Genomic DNA, 22,828 nt, shown 5'->3' with positions numbered 1-22,828 from the left:
GAATTGTTTGAGGTCCTATATGATGTCATGAATGGCCTGGAAACGGGGTTGCAGCAGGAATGCTCTGGCAGGTACGGAGTATAGCACTTCCCCTATGAACTCTATTCTCTGAGTAAGGGTGAGTGTTGGCTTTTGAGTGTTTAGGAGGAAGCCCAATGCATTGAAGGTGGATCGTATGAGGGAGACATGTTGATCCATTTGTGTTCTGGACCAGCTCTTGACTAGCCAGTAATCTCAGTAAGGAAATACCTGAACCTGCTTTTTTCATAGAAAAGCAGCCACGACTGACATACATTTGGTAAACAATCGAGGTGATGATGATAGGCCAAATGGTAGTATTGTGAATTTGTAGTGAGAACTCCTATTAACCTTAAGTGCCTGTGGGGCGGGATTATGAAAATATGGAAGTATGTGTCCTTCAAGTTGAAGGTGGCATACCAATCTCCTGCATCCAGGCACGGGATGATAGTGGCCAAAGAGACATTGGAAACTTTAGTTTCTTCATGAACCTGTTGAGGTTGTGCAGGTCCAAGCTCGGTCTGAGTCCCCCTTTTAATTTTGGAATTAGGAAATACCAGGAGTAAAACTTCTTTTCCCTGAGCTCCAGTGGAACCTCTTCCACAGCCCCCACTGACAGGAAGGTTTGTACCTCCTGAACCAGAAGCTGCTCATGAGAGGGGTCCCTGAAAAGGGATGGTGAAGGAAGGTGGTAGAGGAAAATTGGAGAGAATATCCCATCTCTACCGTGCGGAGTACCCGACAGTCTGAGGTGATTTGGGACCACACTTGGTAGAAATGAGATACGTTCTGAAAACGGGAAAGAAGGATCCAGTTGAGAAGTTGGTATAATCCCCTCGAGCATATCCTCCTCAAAATGTCTGCCTAGGGCCTGGTGGCTGCCTGGATCATCCATATCCCATTATCCCAGAGTCCTTCCTCTGCAGCTCCGAGACTGAAGCTGGCATGCTTCGCACCGATGCTGAGGAGCCCCATCCATGGAGCTCACCTCTACACAGTGTGATGAGCTGCTTCTATTAGCTGCAACTTTAGTCTGTGATCATGGGAGGGAGGGAGCATGAAACCTCCTCCCTTCTAATTCCCATCCAAGCTATTCCAGCTTAATGATTTTGTCATCTACCACCTGTAGTTTGTTTTGCAGGCTATGTGAATGGAATCTGAGGTCCCATGGCAATTTCTAGTGGACAGCTATCTGCATCATGAAAATGACCAACAAAATTGGTATGCTTGATTGTTGTCTCAGTAGAAAAGGACAGGCAGTGAAAGAGAAGGAAGGCTGAAAAACACTCAGATAAATCAGCAGGAATCTGAGCTATAGCTGTTTGGGGTTGAGGGTTTGTTTCCATTGCAGCATCTTTGCCTACGTATTCAGCTCCTTCCACCAACGTTCAAATTCACTGGAAGAGTCACTTGCTCAAATTACCCACTTAGGCTAAGTCTACACTGGGGGGGGAAGAGGGGTTGTCGACCTAAAACACGCAACTTCAGCTACGCTATTCATGTGGCTGAAGTTGGCGTATCTTAAGTCGATTTACCTAGCTGTGAGGACGGTGGCGAGTCGACCGCTGCCACTCCCCCGTCGACTCCGCTTCCATCTCTTGCCGCGGTGGAGTTTCAGAGTTGATGGCAGAGTGATTGGGGAATTGATTTTATCGCGTCTACACTAGACACAATAAAATCGATCTCCAATAGGTCGAACACTATCTGCCAATCCGGTGGGTACTGTAGCCATACCCTCAATAAAAAGGGAGAAAAAACTACCAGGGGAGATCTGATGCCTGTTGCTTCAGCTACTGAACCCTAATGAGCTATATTGTTGCACTAAATATTCTGGCCAACATTCTAAGATCTGAGGTTGTGTCCAAAACACAATTCAAGCACCAAACAGTTTTCATGTCTGCCACCATCTAGGGACACTACAAGTGGATATTTTTCAAAGGTTAATTACAACACAGGCTTAGTAGCATTTTCTAAATCATGCTTTATTAGGAAAAAATATCATTTGCCAAATATACAATGGAAGTCAAATTAGAGAAGGTGAAAACTAAATTTATGGATGCATCACTCGTATATACAGTTTTGTACAAACTTTTGGTTTTGTTGCTCTCAATAGAACAAATTAAATTGCTTTAGGCTGAAATGTGCATAGTAAGTCCTCAGTAAGATCACATGGTATTAGTACTACTTAAAAAGTGGTGTTATGGTCAGAAACATGGCTATGTAAGCACTGCACATTCTTACTCAAAACTTTTACTCTAGATATGCTGAGTAATACCTGCCTAACTTTCTGGCATAGGTTTTTCCTTTTTTTATATGCTAGTACTGGACAACTAAGTACATTGATGAGAGCGAAAGTTCCCTTTCTGGCTTTTGCACCCTCAGAGCTGTTACCCATTTTTGGTTGCAGAATCTGTTACTGGTGATAAGGAGCAACACAGCAGGACTTCAACTGAAACTGCAGCCACAGCCATTTTTAATCATAATGGGAGCAACTCTAAATGAAAGTCATTAGTCCAAAAACGTAACCAATATTTTTAAAAAAAACAGCATCACTTTTAAAGTATAGCCAAACTTAAACATTCCAGAGAGAGAAAAGAATTACCTTTGATTACCTACAAAATTATTTATTTTAAGTGAATAAATACCACCCTCTCTTTTATTTTAAACATAACTGGCTTTCACTTTCCCTCATACAATGGATCTCAGTATGCAATACTCCATTTAGATCTAATCAGAACCAGTTATGTTAAAAAAAGTGAATACATCTACGTCACTACCTGTATGATCCAAAGTTTCCTTCTGCTGGTGGTTGGGTGGCCTTTTCAAGCTTCTCTGAAAGTAAAAAATCTGCACAGAAATAGTAAAAACCCTCCCTTAAGCACACACAACTTTTCCACATAAAGGTGCTGTTTCATTTTTCTTGTTACACCACACTTTCAAAACACAAATTAATTTTCAAAGTAAAATCATGGCTTTAGTATTTGCCCAAGAACAAAAGCCTTTCGCCACATTAATTACGCAGCAAAACAGTTTTGCAAAAAGCACATTCCACAACTGCAAAGGCTGCACTTCCTTTCAGCAGTCACCACTGACCCAAGATCTCCATATTTTCTAAACCTTATAACTTGGTTGTAAAAGTTTGTTTCTGGCTGAAACTTCTTTGGCAGCAATTTATTGACATTATACAGCAAGCTAAGAAATATGAAACAATTGCTCGTTTGCTGTGTTAATATCACTTTTAAAAATGCAAAAACTGTAGAGTTTTGATATATTAGATAAATGCTGTAAGGCACATTTCAGCACACCTATTAAATTGTCAATGTACTTCATAAAATTAAATACAAGTTTTTCCCCTAAAAGTGATCAACACAAACAGCTCAACTCCAACTTGGGTACCTACATGAAGTGGCCAGACTTCTAACACTGCTCAGCACCTGGCAGCAGCTTGTCTACTGCTGGGCATGATGCAGTTTTAAAGAGCTGGCCACTTCTTTAGATGCCCAAATGGGAGGTTCTGGGCTCTTGAAGTCAGTCTTACCACATATTATCCAAGATACAATATGTAGCCTCTCTGATCAATGCACCTATCTGGTATAATGAACTACACCTGGACTAAGATCATCATTACAAAATAATTACCCAAGTGTTTTAAGATGGTTAAATAAGGGTTTTCACAGACTGATGTGCTACACAAATCTAGTCAAGGATATATTAAACCATATGGTTAATGGATCAACTGTGCTATCTAAAGTGCTTCTAACCAAAAACAAACAAAACCACCAACAAAACCCTCCCACAAAACTCTTTTAACCCAACTAAGAACATCACATAGAAATAATATCCTCATGCATGTAAAGAGAAAAGCAGTAATTAATTCCCTAGAAGAATGAACCAAATCAAGCATAAACCCTCTTTTAAAACTACTACTAGAGGCCTTGTTTGGCAATCTAGTATAAAGTGCAACACATTACTACATGGAAGATCACAGCTCTCTGGGCTGGAAGAACTATGGAAGCAGCACGTTCAGACACTGGGAGCAGCATGCAGCACTTTAACCCACTAAAAACGACTCTAGAGAAGAAGTCTAGAGCTCTTCAGCAGGAGGAAGAGTTCCCATGACTGCAGGTGTGGGGAAGTGGGCGACCATGATGGATTACCTCCACCCAAAAAAAATTATGGCAGAAATATAAACATATATTGTGAGGGGTGTTTTTATTAACCAGGAGAGCTGTGATCAACAAACCTTACTTTTATTTAATAGCCGAGGTCCAAGAATGTGTGAGTGGGCAATGCAAAAGAGGCTCAATGGCATTAACTTCCTCCTTCTCCTATAATCTCACCCACCCACAGGTATGTTGTGAGGCTAGAATTCCATGGACTGAAAGAGGGTGGACAATTCATGCCACCCTCAGCTTAGCAGGGATTGAACAGCATAAGATGTGAGCAGGATTGCTCCAGAGGGAGGCATACAAAACCTGAAGGCTGAACTCTGTGCGTCAGTTGAAATCCTGGCCTCTACACTAAAAAGGTCCATGTAGGGGAAAAGGTAAAGGTAGTCCTCCATTTTCATAGTTCATTCCAAAGTTTTAAAAATAGATCGCTCTGAACTGAGGAAACACCACCTGGTGAAAAGCAGTTTGGCCTATTGCAGATCACTCCACAAGAGTCTATAATATCAACATGGTATGGAATTAGAATCTGGGTCTGACTGAGTTTACTGATTATTAGATATAAATATAAGTGTATGAGACTGACACTTCTGTAACATGGAAAGAGGTTGGATAGGTGGTTATTAGGGTACAGGGACAAAGTCATAGGAAAAAAAATTACTGGTCCCAGGAGTAGAGACACCTTATCACTACTATTAGACAGCCAGTTATCTGTGGATCCATCACAAAGTTGACAGAAGTAGTTAAAAGCAGTTTTCAGATCTGTACTATGAGAAGCAATTTAAAAACAGCATCATATAAATTAAACTATAAAGAAATCATCCTCTAAGTGATACAAGATATATTTAATTAATTTAAGGCAAATCTGCATCAAATTCAGTTTCATGCCTTATGGTTCCATTGGGAACACATCTTCTGGAAAAAACTCTCAACTGTTTTATTTGTAGAATAGCATTAATTTTCTGCGTCAAGGTTTTCAGCTATCTTATGTGAAAGAGGTCACATAAGTGGTTCAGCAATGATCTTCCATAGCTCCTGTGAAGAGGGAAAAAAAAAGTGTATTTTCAGAATGCACTCAGGTCACTGTATCATGATAATTATTAAGGACTATTAAATTAGTTTCAACACCTGCCCCTTACATAAATTGGCTTGCAGCATGCATAAGGTAAGAATTATCTTTGAAGACTAATTTAATTTAGCTATTATTCTTGGAGCTTTGTACTTTTAGCTGCAATAAAAGAAGTTGAATCTACCTATTCCTGAAGTTAGCAAAGGGAATTTTTGTATTCTAAATAATTAATATTGCCATAAATTAAATATCATTACAATAATTTCACAAATTCTAGGGTTGCAGAAAGTATGTTTTCTCTGATAACTTGTTCTGTATTCTTTGCTGGTTCTGCAAATGGTTCCTCATAATGCCTTCAAGGGTCTAACAGAATATGTGCACTCAATATATTTTACTACAAAAACGTGAGGAACAGGAGACATTGAAAAGTATCTCTATTTCTGGATAATGAACAGTAGCAGATGTGTGTTTGCTAAATGGAACATTATAAAGAAGACTATTGGTCACAAGTGTAATTTATAAGCAATCCTCCATCACCACATATTTTAAATTGTGATTGGAGATTTTACCTATAGTTTCAAGTAGAACGGAAACAGTACATTAAGTTTTTATTACATACAGATCACTAAAGACCAACATGATCATAATATAATCTTTGGCAAAAAAACATTTATGAAGTGAGCATATGAAATCTAGAAAATACGAAACACAAAAATAGCATGTTGTTATTTCTTATGGTTTTGGTCATTTTACACATCAAAGCTGAATAAAAAAATTAACTATGAAACTAGGGCTCCGTCCAAATCAGGTCTCATTACAGACTTTAAAAAGAAAAAAAAAAATAGAATTTGACCAAATGAGTTTCAATCTTTATGAACCTCCAAGAGATTTAAAATCTAGTTTAAGGTTACTTATTTCTTCTGCAACAACAGATAATAATCACTAACATCTAAAATGGTAGAAACGGTTACATTCTTTACGTGACTTCAGGTATTACAGCTACAGGTATTACACTTGGGATAACAGAGCCCTCTGGTAAAGTAAGTAAATATGGAAACCATTTTAAAATTACTGCATTTAGTAATTTTTAAGATTATTAAAATTTATGATAAAGTGTACTGAAAGAGATCAAATTAAGTAGCAATGTTTTTTGACTCAAAACTTGGAAAGAAGCTTTCCTTACATAGAGAAATATATCTTGGCACTATTATAAGCATTTACTAGCAAATAAATGAATATATTTTAGTTCTGTTTTGTAGTTACTCTGAAAATCATGTTTTCTGTTGCTCCAGTGAGCATGTTCATGATGCAGATTATATTAATTTACTCAAAGGTAAAAAAAATGCTTATCAACATAAACTTTCCTATGCTATGACATAACCCAGCATAAAAAATGTAAATATAAATGATAGGTCATTTCTTGGGCAACAAATAGCTTCTTTATGAACATAAATAAAATGGTGAATTGTTTCTGTTTTTCCTCACTATAATGGCTAAATAACTGAAAACTAATTTGAAGTGATTCTCTTAACACATTACATTTAGTTCGATAAATACCACTCACCAACTGCTCAATCCGTTCATAAACGAGAAATTGGCAGAAACCAAGCTTAATGGGCTCAGAAGTATATTTCATTTTGCTATCTTGTAAGTTTTCCAGATCATTCAAAGTATTTCGAAAATGATTGTAAGCTTCACATGTAATGTCCATATGTCTTAAGGTGAAGTTCAGCCTGGCAAGAAAATATCCATTTAAAGTGATATCTCAAAACATTTTTCCTGTCCCTTGTATCTTAAATAGCTAGTTAACTTCCCCAAATATAGCAGCAAATAGAAAACGTAATATAAATTCTTTTTATTGATGTCAAACAATAATGACCATGTTCTTTTCATGGCAAATGTGTTATCTTAATTAGGATCAGAATAAGTTCTGGATAATATTTCTGTCTCAAAAGAAGAAACTCCCTCCCTTCCCACCAATTTTAGGCCCTTTTCTCCACGTGAATTCAGCCTTGTGGTTTGTGTTTCTACAGAAATGATGCCAATGCTCACATAGCAACCCATTACTTGCAGATCTACAGAGACTCAAACAAGGCCTGTTATTCACATTTTAACATGGGAATAGGCAGTCACATTCATTCTTACCCAAAAAAGAACCCAAGGCAATGTAGTACAAGGAATTATATGAAAAGACTATTATGGCAGTGAATTAAAACCCACAAATAGTCTATATTCGTGTATTTAGCAATATTTGCATAACTCTATCCAAGGATGGCATGACATGATACATAGCAAGAACAATGATAAAGAATCGTAACTCTTTCACTTGATTTTTATAGATTCAGAACCTTAGAATGCTAGGACGCTAAAGAACATATAGTGCACTGAATATTCATTGAAGTGTCTGATCAGTTACCGCTGAGTCAAAAGATTTAATTCTGAAGCAAAAACAAAGATCTTAAAGAAGATCAAGATGGCGCTTACCTCTTTTCTATTGATAAGTAAATTGTACAAGAGTTTTTCAAGTTGTGGGTGATTTTGTACAGTGTTTTGAATAAAGCATCTGTTAAGTCATCATCATAAAAAACTAAAATACAAAGAAACATTAAACAGCGATGAACGTTTGACTGTCTTAGTCATACATGATCTTAACATAAAACAACCATCCTTACTTATGCAGATTATTTCTAATGAACAATCTCTGGGATAAATCCAGACACTGGTGTAGCAGAAAGTAGGAAGAGCTTTTAATGGCAACAATTGATGCTGCTATATTAATCGCAGCTGCTTTTTGTCAAGCCTTCACTGGTTTCTCAAATGTCAATGCAAATCATTAGTCTGGCAACTTGCATTATCCATAAACAGGCTGTCTCCTGACCAAGAAATCTTACTGAAGTTTTAAAGGAAGGAGGAGACATAAATCATGGGGCCTTATGTCTCACATAAGGACAAAATGGTAGTGGTTCCACTGAATTCAAAGTTAAACTTGTCTGAGAAGAGAATCAGGCACATCAAGTTCCTTAAAGTCAAAACATGTAGTATGCAAAAAAAAAAAAAAAAGCAGCAGCCATCCAGGGACTGGTTATATCATCAGCCACAAAATCATATGATATATAAGAAACTTTGTCTCCTGATCTGACTGTCTAAAGACACTAGGCTGGACTTACACAAACAACTGAGTTCAACAAATTCAGGCACTACTTACTATGAAACATACTGCAGAACAGCTACACTAGAAAATTATCACCAATTTAGGATAGAAATGAAAGGCTGAAAGTGTGATCAAATTCATAAAAAAGAGTAAACAGCTTGGTTTTCAAGGAAAAACGTCTTGTTTTTCCAACGTCTACAGTGAATGGTACAGAGTTCGAAAAATACCATCTAGATAATTTTCATTTTCTGAGAGATAAGGTGTGGTAACTTCACTACTGACTGTATGAACTGTGCTGAGTTTACAACAAGTTTGTTTCAGAGAAGTTAAAATTTCGTATGTGGTAAAAGAATATCAACACAATCCCAACACTGCCTGAAACTTTGTTTTACCCAGTATTGTTAGAAGTTAACACCTACGACAATTAAAACTCGAACATAAGAGAAACATGTCCCATTAGTCAATTTACTTCACTGTCAATATTTTGCTGTTTCTCCTATATGGTGAGGTCAGTCTGTTAGCTTGTTCTGTTATTTGTATGGGTCTTTCACTCAGCAACAGGACAGAGAAAAACATGTAAGAAAATAGGAAAATATAAAACCACACAAGTTGGCAGGGAGACTCTGGGCAGATGTAGTTGCAACTGTTTAAAAAAATTTAGTAGATTTCAAGTTGCTGCTTCCATTAAACAGTTTATCCAGATTTTATAACATTGTTTATCACCACAAATGAAAGAACAGGCTATGTTTCAGAAAGTGTTTCAATTTCTAAATTGTAATTATAACCTATAATTTTTAAGACAGACAGCAAGATACTTCAGATAGTGAAGACTATCATAACTCCTTGAAGTCAATTAACTTCAAAAGAGCTGTGATAATTTAGATCAGCTGAGGATCTGGTCTACTTTTTAAACAAAAACCTGAGTAATCATATTCAAAGTTAAATATTTGACACTTGCACATTCAGTTGTCACTTTCATCAAGTTCCCTGGCTTCAGCTACTTTCTCTTACCATCAGCTGCCAGTATCACCGTGGTGTGGTCATGCAAATCAGCAATCTCTGCTTCAGACCAACTGTAGGGAGCTTCAGGGTCTGTAACAAAGAACATACAAATGGCCTTACTGGGTCAGACCAATGGTCCATCTAGCGCAGTAGCCTATCTTCCAACAGTGACCAATGCCAGATGCTTCTAAGGGAATGAAGAGAACAGAGCAATCATCGAGTGATCCAGCCCACTGTCCAGTATTTTCTAAACCCAGTTATACTTTTAGCCTTCACAATATCCCCTGGCAATGAGTTCCACAGGTTGACTGTGCATTGAAGTAGTACTTCCTTTTGTTTTAAACCTATTGTCTAATAATTTCATTAGGTGACCCTCGGTTCTTGCATTATGTGAAAGGGTAAACAACACTTCCCTATTCACTTTCTCCACATCATTCATGATTTTATAGACTTCTATCATAACCTCCACCTCCGAGTCATCTCTTTTCCAAGATGAAAAAGTCTGTCTTTTTAATCTCTCAATCTCATCATCATTTTTGTTGCCTCTCTCTGTACCTTTTCCATTTTTATTATATCTTTTTTGAATTGGGCAACCAGCACTGAACACGGTATTCAAGGTGTTGGCATACCATGGATTTATATAGAGGGACTATGATATTTATTGTCTTATTGTTTATCCCTTTCCTAATGGTTCCTAATCTTGTTATCTTTTTTGGATTGCCGCTGCACATTGACTCAGATTTCTCTCGAGTGGCAATAGCTAATTTAGAACCCATCATTTTGTATGTATAGTTGGGATTGTTTTCCAATATGTATTACTTTTTATTTATCAACACTGAATGCCATCTGCATTTTGCTGCACAGTCACTCAGGTTTTTGAGATTTTGTAATTCTTCAAAGTCTGCTTTGGACTTAACTATCTTGAGTAGTTTTGTATCTGAAAACTTTGCCACATCACTGTTCATCCCTTTTTTCAAGATCATTTATGAATATATTGAACAGCACTAGTCCCAGTACAGATCCCTGTGGGACACTATTATTTATCTATCTCCATTCTGAAAACTGACCATTTATTCCTACCCTTTGTTTCCAATTGTTTAACCAGATACTAATCCATGAGAAGACCTTCCCCCTTATCCAATGACTGCTTACTTTGCTTAAGAGCCTTTGATAAGGTACCCTGTCAAAGGTTTTCTGAAAGTCCAAGTACACTATATCAACTGGATCCCCCTTGTCCACATGCTTGTTGACCGCCTCAGATTTCTAATATATTGGCGAGGCACTATTTCTCTTTAAAAAAGTCATGTTGATTCTTCCCCAACAGATCATGTTTATTTATGTGTCTGATAATTCTGGTTGTTACCATAGGTTTAATCAATTTGCCTTGTTCTGAAGTTAGGCTTACTGGCCTGCAACTGACAGGATCATCTGTGGAGCCTTTTAAAATAATTGGCATCATATTAACTATCCTCCAGTCATCTGGTACAGAATCTGACTTAAGTGATAGGTTACATACTACAGTTAGTAGTTTTGGTATGGTCAATGCAAAAGGCACATGGCCTATTGAGTGAAGATTCCACTGCCCCCACCTCACAATAATGTATCTCCCACAACAGTTTGGGGGATGTGGTGTTACTAGGGCAGCAGTAAAAGCCACAGCCACAATGGGGAGAAAGGAGTGGATGAGAATTCACAGAAGGCTCCTTGGGGTTGGGTACTGATGCGTTTGTTTACATGAAACTCCTATCCCCTTCAGGAGCATCAAATCCCACTCTAATGAATGCTCTGCTTTCCTTTCTCTATTAAGACTGATTCTTAATGGGGCGGGGGGTTCTGGGGGGGCAGTCACCCAGCACTCTGCCCTGCACCCTGACCCCCACACACACCCCCAGGCCCCTGCCCTGAGCCCTGTACCACCCAGCCCTCTATTGACTCCTTCACCCCACCCATGACCCCAGCCCTGACTGGCACCCCCACACATACCCAGCCCCCCTATCCTGACACCTCCACCCCCCTCACGTGCCCCCAGCCCTCTGCCCTGACTCTTGCACTCCCCACATCCCCAGCCCCCCCACATCCCATGCACCCTGCACATCCCCATCCCCAACCCCACCCTGAGCACCAAACGGGAGCCCCTGCACCCTCACTCATATTCCCACTTGCACCCCTCAGACTACATGGGAGCTGCTCAGGTAAGTGCCCCCACACCCAAACCTCCTGCCCCAACTCTGAGCCCCCTTCTTCATTCTAGCTCCTGGCCAGACCCTTCACTCCCAGCCCTGTGCTTGGTCCACTCCAACTCTCAGCTCCGTGCAGAGAGAGGAAGAGAATGGGCCAGAACCAGGGAGAAGATATGTGGGCAGGGCCGGGACCCCAGACCAGCACTGGGCTGAGCGGGTCCGGCAGCCAGGATCCCGGCTGGCAGGAGCTGGAGGATGGAACCCCTGAGCGGCAGTGGGCTGAGCCACTCAGCCCACTGCTGATCTGGGGTCCTGGCCACTAGCCCCACACAGCCCGCTGCCAGACCAAGGTTCTGGCTGCCAGACCCTTCCCAGCTGGAGTCCCAGCCGCAGGCCTCACTCAGCCCACTGCCGGCCTAGGTGAACAGAACCCCAGACCAGCAGCGGGCTGAGCGGGTCGGTGGCATAAGATCAACATTTTAATTTAATTTAATTTTAAATGAAGCTTCTTAAACATTTTGAAAACCTTGTTTATTTTACAATACAACACTAGTTTAGTTATATAATATATAGACTTGTAGAGAGAGACCTTCAAAAAAACATTAAAATGTATGACCGGCACGTGAAACCTTAAATTAAATTAAAGGGAATAAATGAAGATTCGGCACACCACTTCTGAAAGGTTGCCGACCCCTGGTGTAGAATATACTGGTTTGTATGTTTTTTCATGTAATGGTTTTGTCCTAAACAAATTTACTGTACTCTTAAAGCTGGATGGTCACTCTCATAAGCCCCTGGGAGATAGCAGAAAGGCAGGAATAAGACTAAGGTCAGAATTGCTGGGATAAACACAGTGCATTGCAATAAGACTGCAAGCGAGTCCCAAGTCTGGAGGGAGATGGACACGAGTCCCTGCTCATAGAGAATTGATGGCTGGAGGCCTGAGACCTATGGGGGCACCCTTGAAGAGACCACGGAGGGAGAAGAGGTGCAATTAGCACCTGTGACACTTACTGGTTTAATGCAGACTTTCGTAACTCAATACTCCCGCTCTTGGAAACGATCACTAATTTCAGAAGGGGCCACTCCGACTTATTAAAAAGTCATTTTTACTAGAACCTGATGTAACTGAAGAGTTGTTAGTTGCAGTTTAGTATGCTATTATGGAAAACAGTTTGAATAAAAACACATCACAACTACTTACCTGTACAGAACTCATCTTTCAGCCAGTCCAGCTCTTTTACCTTAACTTCACCTCCTGTACACACACACAAAAACCACACCTGATGAGCAAATTAATTGCATCCACCCTTCAAATGGCAACTTAGTGGAGATCAAAGGCCAAAAATCAGCAGTGAAGCAAGTGGAAAAATTGACATGAACTGATCTGGCATTCAGCCAAATCAGATAGCTGCACATGCAGGAGAAAATGATGGGAGACATGCAGAAGAGGGAGCTTGCTTTCTTTACCTTATGCTCTCCTGTTAGCTCCCATCCCTTTGACATCTATTTTATACATTCCAATGTGAAACAATTATACTACTTCACCATTGACACTCAATTTACACCACTGCTGACTTAGGCCCAAAGACTTCATTGACTCCCAATTATTCTAGGTGACTCTTGAAGGATTCCGTATTACACAATAGCTTTGTGCAGCAACCATGGTTACCTGTATCTGATTGGAAGAGAGCAGTGCTCTGAGTCTCCTGCGCTGTGCTCAGAAGAGCAGCAGCCCCAATGTGGACCCTATAGAGTTTTCATATCTTTGTTTCTATGAGCCATATTTTCAATTAAGATAAAAAAGTTTCATTATTTGTAAACATTTATATAGTGACATCAACCTATGTGGCCACTACTCTATATGCTAGGAACAGTTCTACTGACAAAGGCACAAACTTGCAATTGAGAAACAACAAATGGTTCTTACCTGCTGGCTCTGTAAGATGTTTGTTTAATGTTACATTTTGCTCACACATAGAGAGAAGATCTTCACCAACATCTGGAAATAATTGATAATTGTACTGAAAACAATATTATATTCAGAATGTGCTGAAACTCTAACCTACATGATTGAGCGATCCTCTCATCCCAAGAAGTCAATCTCCAGGGCCTGTTCATAGTTCTTGTGCTCTCCACTGACACTGCCAATAACAAAGCCCAAAATTAAGGCCAGCAGTGATGAGCATATTGTATGATCTGGACACCTCTTCACGAAGAGCTGAACTTAAGACTGCCAAACATTTTCACACAGACAACTAGCAGTTAAATACCTAGAATGTATTTGAACAGGAGACCTAGAGTTGAAAGGCTCTCTCTATCCATACGAGCAATCATTTTTTGTAAAAACAATCGTTTTCTAGAGAGTTACAACCAAAGGCAGATTCATTTATTCTGGAAAACAAATTTAGGCAGGATCCACACTGTTAGTTGTTCTTAGTATTATCTTTTTCAGACTTTTTGTCTGTTTTAGAACTGCAGTTTTAGCAAAAGCTAAGCTAATACGTAATTGAGTGACAAGGTTATCTCCAATGAGCAGATGAAATTTCAAATGGTATATCAATAAAATAAGATCCGCAAATGAATACAAAAATAGCCATAGAATTGTTTTTTCATTTGCTGGTATCAATCAAGTTTGAGACACTATGCAAGCTGCTCAAATAAAGTTAAAATCTCTAAGTTTCTTAACAAAATATACAGAAGCTAACTTTCCAAAATGCTGTACATTAGAGACAAGCTTTTTGGTGTACACAGCTTCCTTATGAGAAATGTAGCTGCTACCCAGGCATGTTTTATTTAAATTCAAAGTAGAAAGGTAACATTCCCTAAAATGAGGATCCTGATTCCATTTCACACTCATAAGAAGGCACCACTTCTTTTTTGTGTCACCTACTGAGAAATTTCGTGCACGGTATTATCAATAAATTGAGAACCTGTTACTTGGTGTCATTATGTATAACCAGAAAAAAAGAAAGGAGTAAAACAGAAAAAAAACAGCAGAAATAAGAGATGCTTCATTCAAATTTCCTGTGCTTTTACACAATTAGACTTTTTTTCATGTTAGTGTTTAATTAAAAATAATTGCAAAGTACCTGTGCAGTATACAGTCTTAGCAACCATGGCCATGACAATGCTTGTAATTCCAGTGCCTCCTCCAAGCTCTAGTACCGTGCAACATCTGAACATATCCCGTTTGAACAAGATATAATCTGCAAGAAGAAAGGCTCCTCGCCAGACCTTCAGGAGAGAGCAGAAGCCACAGAAAGTTAAGGCTCTGATGCACAGTTCACGAAGTGCAGGATACTATGAAGAAGATACGTACTTGTTTACCAACATCTTCCAATGGTGTTGCCATTGTATGCTCTAGTAAAATGAAAGCAAAAAATGAAGTAAGTACTAAAAAAATAAAATCCTTAGCTATGACTCTTATTTATGTTACTTGTTAAAAAAAATGTGGTTAAACTTAATCTTTATCATCTGGGATCATATTTTTTAAGTTACATGAATAAGGAAATTTTTAAAAATTGTATTTTTAGACTTGCACATAAAAACACAGTAAAAAGTAATGTGTGTAACACTATACATGCAATCTCTGAACATAAGCAAGGAACTATTTACAGTAACATAACAATGAATAGGTATTTATAAGTGGTTGTTTTTATGTTAGAACATTTATCACAGATCTTCCATTTAATATCATATAACAGATGGACTACAGGCAGCGGTAGCATAAGCTTCTTTTGTAATTTATCAACCTGCCTCAATCCTGACTTGAAAAAGACAAAACTCTAAGGATGAGAGAGATTTTGTTGCGGAGGTCTGAGACCATCAAGGTAGTGCCAGCTATAATGGTGGTTTGAGAGGTGGACAACTACCCTCCAACAACTGGACTAAGATCACATATATGCCACTGAAGAGCCACATGATAACAGCTTTTGTTCAGTAACATCTTAATCTAGTATAGTTCAGCTGAAAAAGCTTTCTGGAATTTTGGATCCCTGGAAAGCATCGGACCAACCCTGATTCCCTGTATAATCAATCCCCTTCCTAACTAAGAAGTTTTAAATAGAGTAACAGAAGCACTGTTATTGTAGCCATGTCGGTCCTAGGATATTAGAGAGACAAGGAAAGTGAGGTAACATCTTTTATTGGACCAACTTCAGTTGGGGAGAGAGACAAGCTTTCCAACTTATACAGAGCTCTTCGTCCTGAATGAATAATCATACTATGTAAAGAACTACACACCTGAACATTTTGCTTTAGTAGCTAATACATGAAAGAGGCAAATATAAACAGTTCACATTCTTCTTGCACTACTGATAAATACCAGCAAAGGTGAATTGACAATACAAACTGCCATATACAGCAGCATGTTTACAATATGTCCCCCTGTATTTAGGATTTATTATAAATTGAAAAAGAAGAGAACCCATTTGAACCATATTAGCCGTAAAAACTACACATCTTAAACCAGCCTTAAAAAGAGAAGTGTCTGTTTTTCAAGCAAATGAAAGGATTCCAAACGTAAAGAATGACAACTACAAGCTTGAGTTTATGCTTTGCAACCACTAAAGGCCAGTAAAAGCTATATTTCAGAGCCTTGACAGGTGCAGAATGTCAGGAACTTCCTGCGTTACAAGAAAATTAAATTCCCCATCAACCAGATGTCAAAAATAAAATTTCATATTTAGGTAACAAAGAGTTACTACTCAACTAATTATCAAAGCAAGAGCAAATCAAGTTGGGAGCACTTGTTCATTTGGCATAAAATAACTCAATCGATTTGAAAAAACTAAATGCTCAGTGTCAAGGCCTCAAGTTAACAGCCACAGACACCAAACCTAAACAGAATGCCTTAATGTAGGGCTCACCAGCATCCCAGCACTAAGAGAAAAGGGGTGATTTTGCAAACCTATAGCGTGAGTTTTAAAGCATAAACAATAATATGTGGTTGTTTTCTTTGATTTTTCTTTTTAGTGTAAAAAAAAAAAAGTATTTTTTAAAGGTCCTCCTTGTTACACAGGTGGTCTGCATAAGGAAAGGAGATGACAGGAATAAGCACTTTTCTTGGAACATTCTGAATTACCAAACTGCTGAATCAATTAGTACTGAACAAATTTATGAAATGTGCCTAAGTATTCAAAGTACATGTAGTTTCACAATATTTGGTGAAAGGGGATATGTTAAGCATGAGAGCTTCTTCTTGATCTACAGATTAGCATGAAAACCATTGTGCTACAGTAGCACTCTTGCTACTGCTGTATTACATAGCCCATGTTTTCTTTTGTATGAACAAAAGTAAGTGATTACTGTCTGTGTATCAGCCTATAGCTTTGCTTACCTATTTTAATAATATTATTGTAGGTACTTTCTTGCTTTGCATCTTCAAAAATACCTTCTCCTCCTTTCATCAGAATTATGGGATATACTTTGTCCCTCGAAAGATCCTCCACTTCTGGATCAGACACATATCGAGGTCTTCTGACCACTTCCAGATCCCCATCATCATCCAGCAGAGCTTCTATCCCTTTAAAATTGTTTGCTTCTCTTCCATTTTTGTTGAGAAAATCTAGATCATTACTACCTTTGTCACACAATTCCTTCCCACCTCTGGTTTGGTATCCCGTATTTTCTGTTGTAAGTTCTTTTTCATTTTCTGTCTCAGACTCCCAATTATTTTTGTTCAAAAGAAGCTGAAATTGTGACAGAAATACTAAAACAAAAACAGAAAAAAGGATGTCAAATACAAACAATAAAAGCTTAAAGACAGAATCAATATAAAACTTGCATTTTAAAAATGTATTTCAGTATAACATATAAAAACAAACGTAACATGATTTTTTTTGATAAATCACTTAGTTTACATGAGAGCTAAACCAGATTATGAGACACCTCTCTGTAGCTGGAAAACTTGGCACTATGATTACAGTGAAATATGTTTCTCTGTAAACATTAACAACTATTAAAATATTTTATAACTAAATATAATTAACGCTGACATTTCTGTTTGGAGGCAAATTTTTAATGACCAATTAAGAATTTAATTTAATCCTTGAAACCAGGCTTCATTGTTAAAAATAAGTAGGTAAATTTAAGATAAGATAGATACGTGCAATATAAGAGCTAGATATTTATTTTTCATCTGTATATCACAAAGCACTTTACAAAGGAGGAGGAGATCATTATCCCCATTTTACCAGTCGTGAAACTCTAAGCATCCTCTGATTGTAAATTACCTGGCTGTCCAACAGTATTCAACCGCACCATGAGATGTCTTTTGCTTGGGATGTGCAGATGAACATCAGAAAGTACAGTGTTGCTTCTATATGTGATGTCATCCATAGTCTCTTCCTTTGCCACATCTACCATGGTATGCTGGGGACATCTAAAACAAGACAGTACCTTGTGAAATGCTGTCACAACAGGAGATGCTTCTCTTCTCAATACACTTTATTTAAAATGTTTGCTCATTGGAATAACCTCACAAGACAGTTCTGGTGAAGATCTCAGACAAGTCAGAATCATGTAAACTTAGTACATCACTCACCAATAAGATATTTTCAAAAAAAGCAGGATGTTCACTGTAAAAACAAATCAATATAAATATAGCTTTGAGTTATAGCCTGGTAGTTTTAAAAATTGCCATATCATTCCTTATAAGAAAAAACTACAGATGTCAGCAACTTCACTGAATGTATAAATGATATCATCTCATTCTGTCCTCCACAAAACCAAGGCTTCAATGTGCTGTCAATACCTGTTAAAACCCAGGATTTTACAGGCTGGCACAAATGGTGCACCAAACTGTTTGGAAAGGGAAGTTTTGTTTGTTGTTGTGTAAAAAAAAAATATTGTACCACATTGTCAAACCACATCAAACAGGTCTTTACTTTGGTACGTATATACACAGCTCAAAGTTTTCAAAGAGACTAATGGCTTTTGGTGGCCAGGTTGAGACAGCTTTAAAATGCCTGATTTTTAAGACGGTGAGTGCTCAGCACTTTCAAAAAGTCTGGCAACTTAAATGCATTTCATTTTGGGCAACCAAAATCACCAGTCATTGTTGCAAGCTGTGGCCAGAGTGTCTAAGTGCTTCATTACAAGAGCAAAGTAAACCCCAACTCTTGGCAACATCAATATTTCAACATACTGCAGTGATCACAGGCATTCACAAATCTGATTTTCTGTCCTGCAGCTTCAGAATCAGAGGGCAAAGAGCTTTAAAAAAATATTAGTTACATTCTTTCTAGTAATTCATCCATACATGCTTAGGTGCACTAATGTCAAGGGCAAAACCATGCTCTCTCTACAGAGACAAACACACAAATTAATAGAAAATAACCCCTCACTATGGAAATGCTTTTCAACATTTGAAAATCTCTATAACTTACATGATAATTTTGAACCTTATCTGGGATCCTGTGGATAGACAAACACAAACATCAGCTGTTTGGTTTCTTTTTGAAAAATGGAAACTTTTGGCTCCTTTCTTAGAATACATTTTGTGAATAGTCTGTTCTAACCTAAAACTATAACTGAATCAGTACAAAAAATGTATTTAAAAAAAAAATGTTCCTAAACGTGGTCTTTTATCAGAGGTGTTAGGGAAGCTGATGTGTAGACCCTAGTAGAAAAGAAGAAACTAGAAGAATGTGGTAAGCTCTGAGGTGAATATAGAAGGGATCAAAAGTATCTTGTATTTGGCCCTCGGTCTTTGTAACCAATAAACCAAGGAGTATAAGCTATTTCAACTAAAATTTGGGCTCCTATGTGTCTTCTCAAGCAAGTAAACTCCCCCCTATCCATGACTCTTAAAGAATCTCCCTGTCTCTCTGCAGGTAAGAGTTACATATTCTAGTGCAGGGATGGGCAAATTTTTTGGCCTGAGCGCCACATCGGGTTTCTGAAATGGTATGGAGGGACAGTTAGGGGAGGTTGTGCCTCCCCAAATAGCCAGGCGTTGCCAGGCCTCCACCCCCGACCTCCTCTGCTTCTCACCCTGATGGCCCCACCAGGACTCCTGCCCCATCCAACCCCACCCCCGACAACCCCCCTGGGATTCCTGCCCCATCCTCTCCTTCCTCACTGCCCCCCCAGGACCCCAACCCCATCCAACTGCCCCTTCTCCCTGTCCCGACTGCCCCCTGGCACTCCATCCAACCCCCCCTCCTCCCTGACAGCCTCCCAGGACCCTTGCCCCCATTCAACCCCCGTTCTGCACCCTCTGACTGCCCCAAGCCCTATCCATCCCCTTCAACCACCACCCCAAACTCCTCTATCCAACCCCTCCTGCTCCCTGCCCCTGACCACGCTGCCTGGAGCACTGGTAACTGGCAGCGCTACAGCCACACCGCCCAGAGCACCAGAAGAGACAGCCATGCAGCCCAGCTGGAGCCAGCCACGCCACCGTGCAGCACAGAGCACCAGATCAGGCAGCAGCTCTGCAGCTGCGCTGCCACCCAGAGCTTAATGCCAGTGGCACAGTGAGGTGAGGCTGTGGGGGAGGGAGGACAGTAGGAAGGGGTAGTCAGCACAGGAAGGACCAGGGACTAGTCTCCCAGGCCAGGAGCGCAGGGGCCCCACCAGGAGGGTCCCATGGGCCATAGTTTGCCTACCTCTGTTCTATTGGAAGGAGATGACAACTAAAGGGAAAAATGGAGTGATACAAAATCTTTTGAATGCATTTCTGATGAGGAACATGAGATCAGGACAAATTAAAAACAGGATATACACAGGGTGGCAATTAACTCTTGGTGAAGCTGCCAACAGTCAACTTTCGAATTCAGCACACATCATATAGGCATACTTTAGCTCCTGTTCAGAGACAAAAGTATCACAACAAGGACAAGCCACTAAGGATATCACCACTGGTTGGTCCTTTAAATTTCAAATAATAGGTATCCCCCCCTTTTCTCATGAAAGCTCAGCTGCTTGTGCACTCCTCCACAAAATGAGGCCCAAACCCCTCTATGTGCTTTTCTGATGAGGAGTAGGCTTTTCCTCCAAGGCAAATAAGATAAATTTAGATTTTCTATTTGTTTTAAATTAGGCGTAGTGTTTCCAGTCTAAAAAGCAGTGTGTCAGTATTACAGCATAGAAATGTTCTGAGAACATAATTGTTGTTTTGCTGTCACAGAACAAAAATAGAAGGTAATCTCTTGTTAAACATCTCTTTACCTCATTTCATCTGTATCACGTTCATTTTAACTCATTCTTATTCTGGGGATTTTTAATACACAGGCCATGTGCTGAGTCTTGTCCAAGGACACAAACTAGAGTGTAAGCCTTATGAATACTAGATAAATGCAGGCAGGAGTAAGAAACATTATCACTTGTTTGTGATAAGCAGTATTTCGCAGGCTGTATACTTTGTAAATAAAATAAAAAGTTAGCCCACTCAAAAAAAAAATCCCATGAACCACTGTTTAATTAATGAACATGAAAGACAATTTCTGTCTGAATACTTACTACCACAAATAAACTTACTAGACAAATAAAAATGACCAGAATTGGTAACTAAATATTTTGTTTCACATTAGCAGAAAAACTCCTTAATTTCAAAATACAGTAGTAAAATGAAAATAGAATGATTGCTTTATTTTTATTCTGGAGGGGGGTGTAAAATTCCCTAGCAAAGACAAGACCTTTAAGGACAGCTACAAGCTACACTTCACAACTTGGATGCAATTGCTGTATTTTGGGCCTTCCCCACTGACGGGCTTCTCAATGTTTCAGGCAAGGAAGCAAGATGCTATTTCAAAGAAGCAGGTGGCAAGTCGTAAAGACAAGCTGTAAAGAAAAAATTGGACTCGTGCCTCCTCTCCCTCTACCCCACTGCTTCTTGATGACAATTCAAGCCGGCATGGGACATTTTGTTCTCCCCACAGCCGTACAGAAAGGAGAAACCCCAATTCTGCGTCTCTTCCCCAACTGACTGGGGTTGGGGAGGGGGTTGCTAACTGACTTCTTTCTCCAAAACACTCGTACTTAACCAAACAAAACACGCCGGGCTGCCACAGGTGGCGAAGAACCCTTGTTTCAGGGACTCCGCTTCCCTTCCCTGCAGCGCGGGGCGGGCTGCGCCTGCCAGAAACAAAGCCGCGCCGGGCTCTGGCTGACAGCACGTCCCACCGCAGCTGCGGCTCCCGCAGTAGGACAGACACCGCCCCCGCCAGCCCCCGCACCGCCTGCCATGGCTGCGGCAGCGCCGCGGTGTCACCCGCTCCCAGGCCCGGCATTCCCAGCCCCGGCCACTGGTGCGGGCCCCCGGCGTGCCGGAGTGTCAGGCCCGGGCCCTTGCGGGGAGAGGCCCGGCAGGCTGCGCGGGAGCCCGTGCGGCCCAGCCCCTGCGTTACGGGACCCGAGCTGGCTGGGAGGAGCCCGGCGCCGCAATACCTCCCGCGCTGCCCCGCCGCTCACCTCTCCCGGCAGCGCTGAGGCAGCCGCCGCCGCCCCCGCATGACGCCATCACCCTGAGTCCCGCCCAGGAGTTGAAGTGGGGGAGGGGCCTTAGCAGGGACGTGGCCTGTTGCGAGCTAGAGGGGGAAGAAAGCGGGCGGCAGGGCTCGGGATGCTGCTGTTGCTGCTCCCTCACTTGCCTAAGAGCCCTCTCGCTAAGGGGTGGGGCCAGGCTGGATTCACGCTTTTAAGGAGCCTGGCTTGGTGGCCCGAGTCCTGGCTTTTAACCTGCCCTCCCCCAGGCTTTAGGCACCTCTCTGCTCTTTGGGTCCCTCACCTGCCCCAGGGCTGCCCCACTGGCTCCTTCAGCCTCCTGCATTTTTACATGCACCTGCACTCCCCACCTGTGTGTGGACATTCAGAGGCTTCAGCTCCAGCACCACATGTCTCTAACGGGCTGGCTGCCATGGCCGCTGGGTGGTTTGCACAGTCACTGCTAGCACTGCATATCTGATGAATCAGTGCTGACGCAGGATGTTCCCTAAAACCCTTTGGAGACACGCCATGGGATTGTCTCCACATTGTGGCAATGCAGGCTACAGCAGCGTGATTGCTAAGGCACACTAACCTATTACAAATTAGTTGGTCTGTAGTCAATTATTTTTTGGCAAGGTCCAAATTTCTTGGTCAAAGTATAGTCAAGGTTCAGACTCCAGAGAAAATAATAATAAAAAAGAATATAAATATTAGGGTCTGTACAAAAGTGTCTGGTACTCCAGATCTAGCCCATGGTTTGCCTATTGAATACCTGCTGGTGCACACTAAAGGTTCCCCTGTGCAC

The 22,828-nt window shown here is 40.3% G+C and overlaps 1 protein-coding gene across 9 annotated transcripts; it reads right to left on the bottom strand.

The window, feature by feature from the left end:
- Positions 1 to 1,975: 1,975 nt before the first annotated feature.
- METTL22 (methyltransferase like 22) lies at positions 1,976 to 22,462 on the bottom strand. Of its 9 annotated transcripts, none has more exons than XM_030577712.1 (12): positions 22,009 to 22,286; positions 18,981 to 19,008; positions 17,826 to 17,974; positions 16,931 to 17,302; positions 14,912 to 14,952; positions 14,682 to 14,826; positions 13,520 to 13,591; positions 12,794 to 12,847; positions 9,419 to 9,499; positions 7,741 to 7,843; positions 6,821 to 6,989; positions 1,976 to 5,222 (listed from the first exon to the last, which is right to left on the bottom strand). In XM_030577712.1, exons 1-12 carry the CDS (start codon positions 22,055 to 22,057, stop codon positions 5,187 to 5,189), a joined length of 1,299 nt encoding a protein of 432 aa, XP_030433572.1. In that variant the 5' UTR covers positions 22,058 to 22,286; the 3' UTR covers positions 1,976 to 5,186. The 9 variants fall into 9 exon arrangements, with proteins under 9 accessions (XP_030433572.1, XP_030433577.1, XP_030433574.1 ...); XM_030577717.1 differs by lacking the exons at positions 18,981 to 19,008; positions 22,009 to 22,286 and adding exons at positions 18,137 to 18,170; positions 18,347 to 18,923; XM_030577714.1 differs by lacking the exons at positions 18,981 to 19,008; positions 22,009 to 22,286 and adding an exon at positions 22,392 to 22,462.
- Between the last annotated feature and the right edge of the window lie 366 nt (positions 22,463 to 22,828).

The sequence above is a fragment of the Gopherus evgoodei genome, chromosome 10 (genome assembly GCF_007399415.2).
Source record: "Gopherus evgoodei ecotype Sinaloan lineage chromosome 10, rGopEvg1_v1.p, whole genome shotgun sequence".
Classification (NCBI taxonomy): Eukaryota; Metazoa; Chordata; order Testudines; family Testudinidae; genus Gopherus; species Gopherus evgoodei.
Note: the sequence above shows the minus strand (reverse complement) of the source record. Positions and strands in the feature narration are given on the sequence as shown.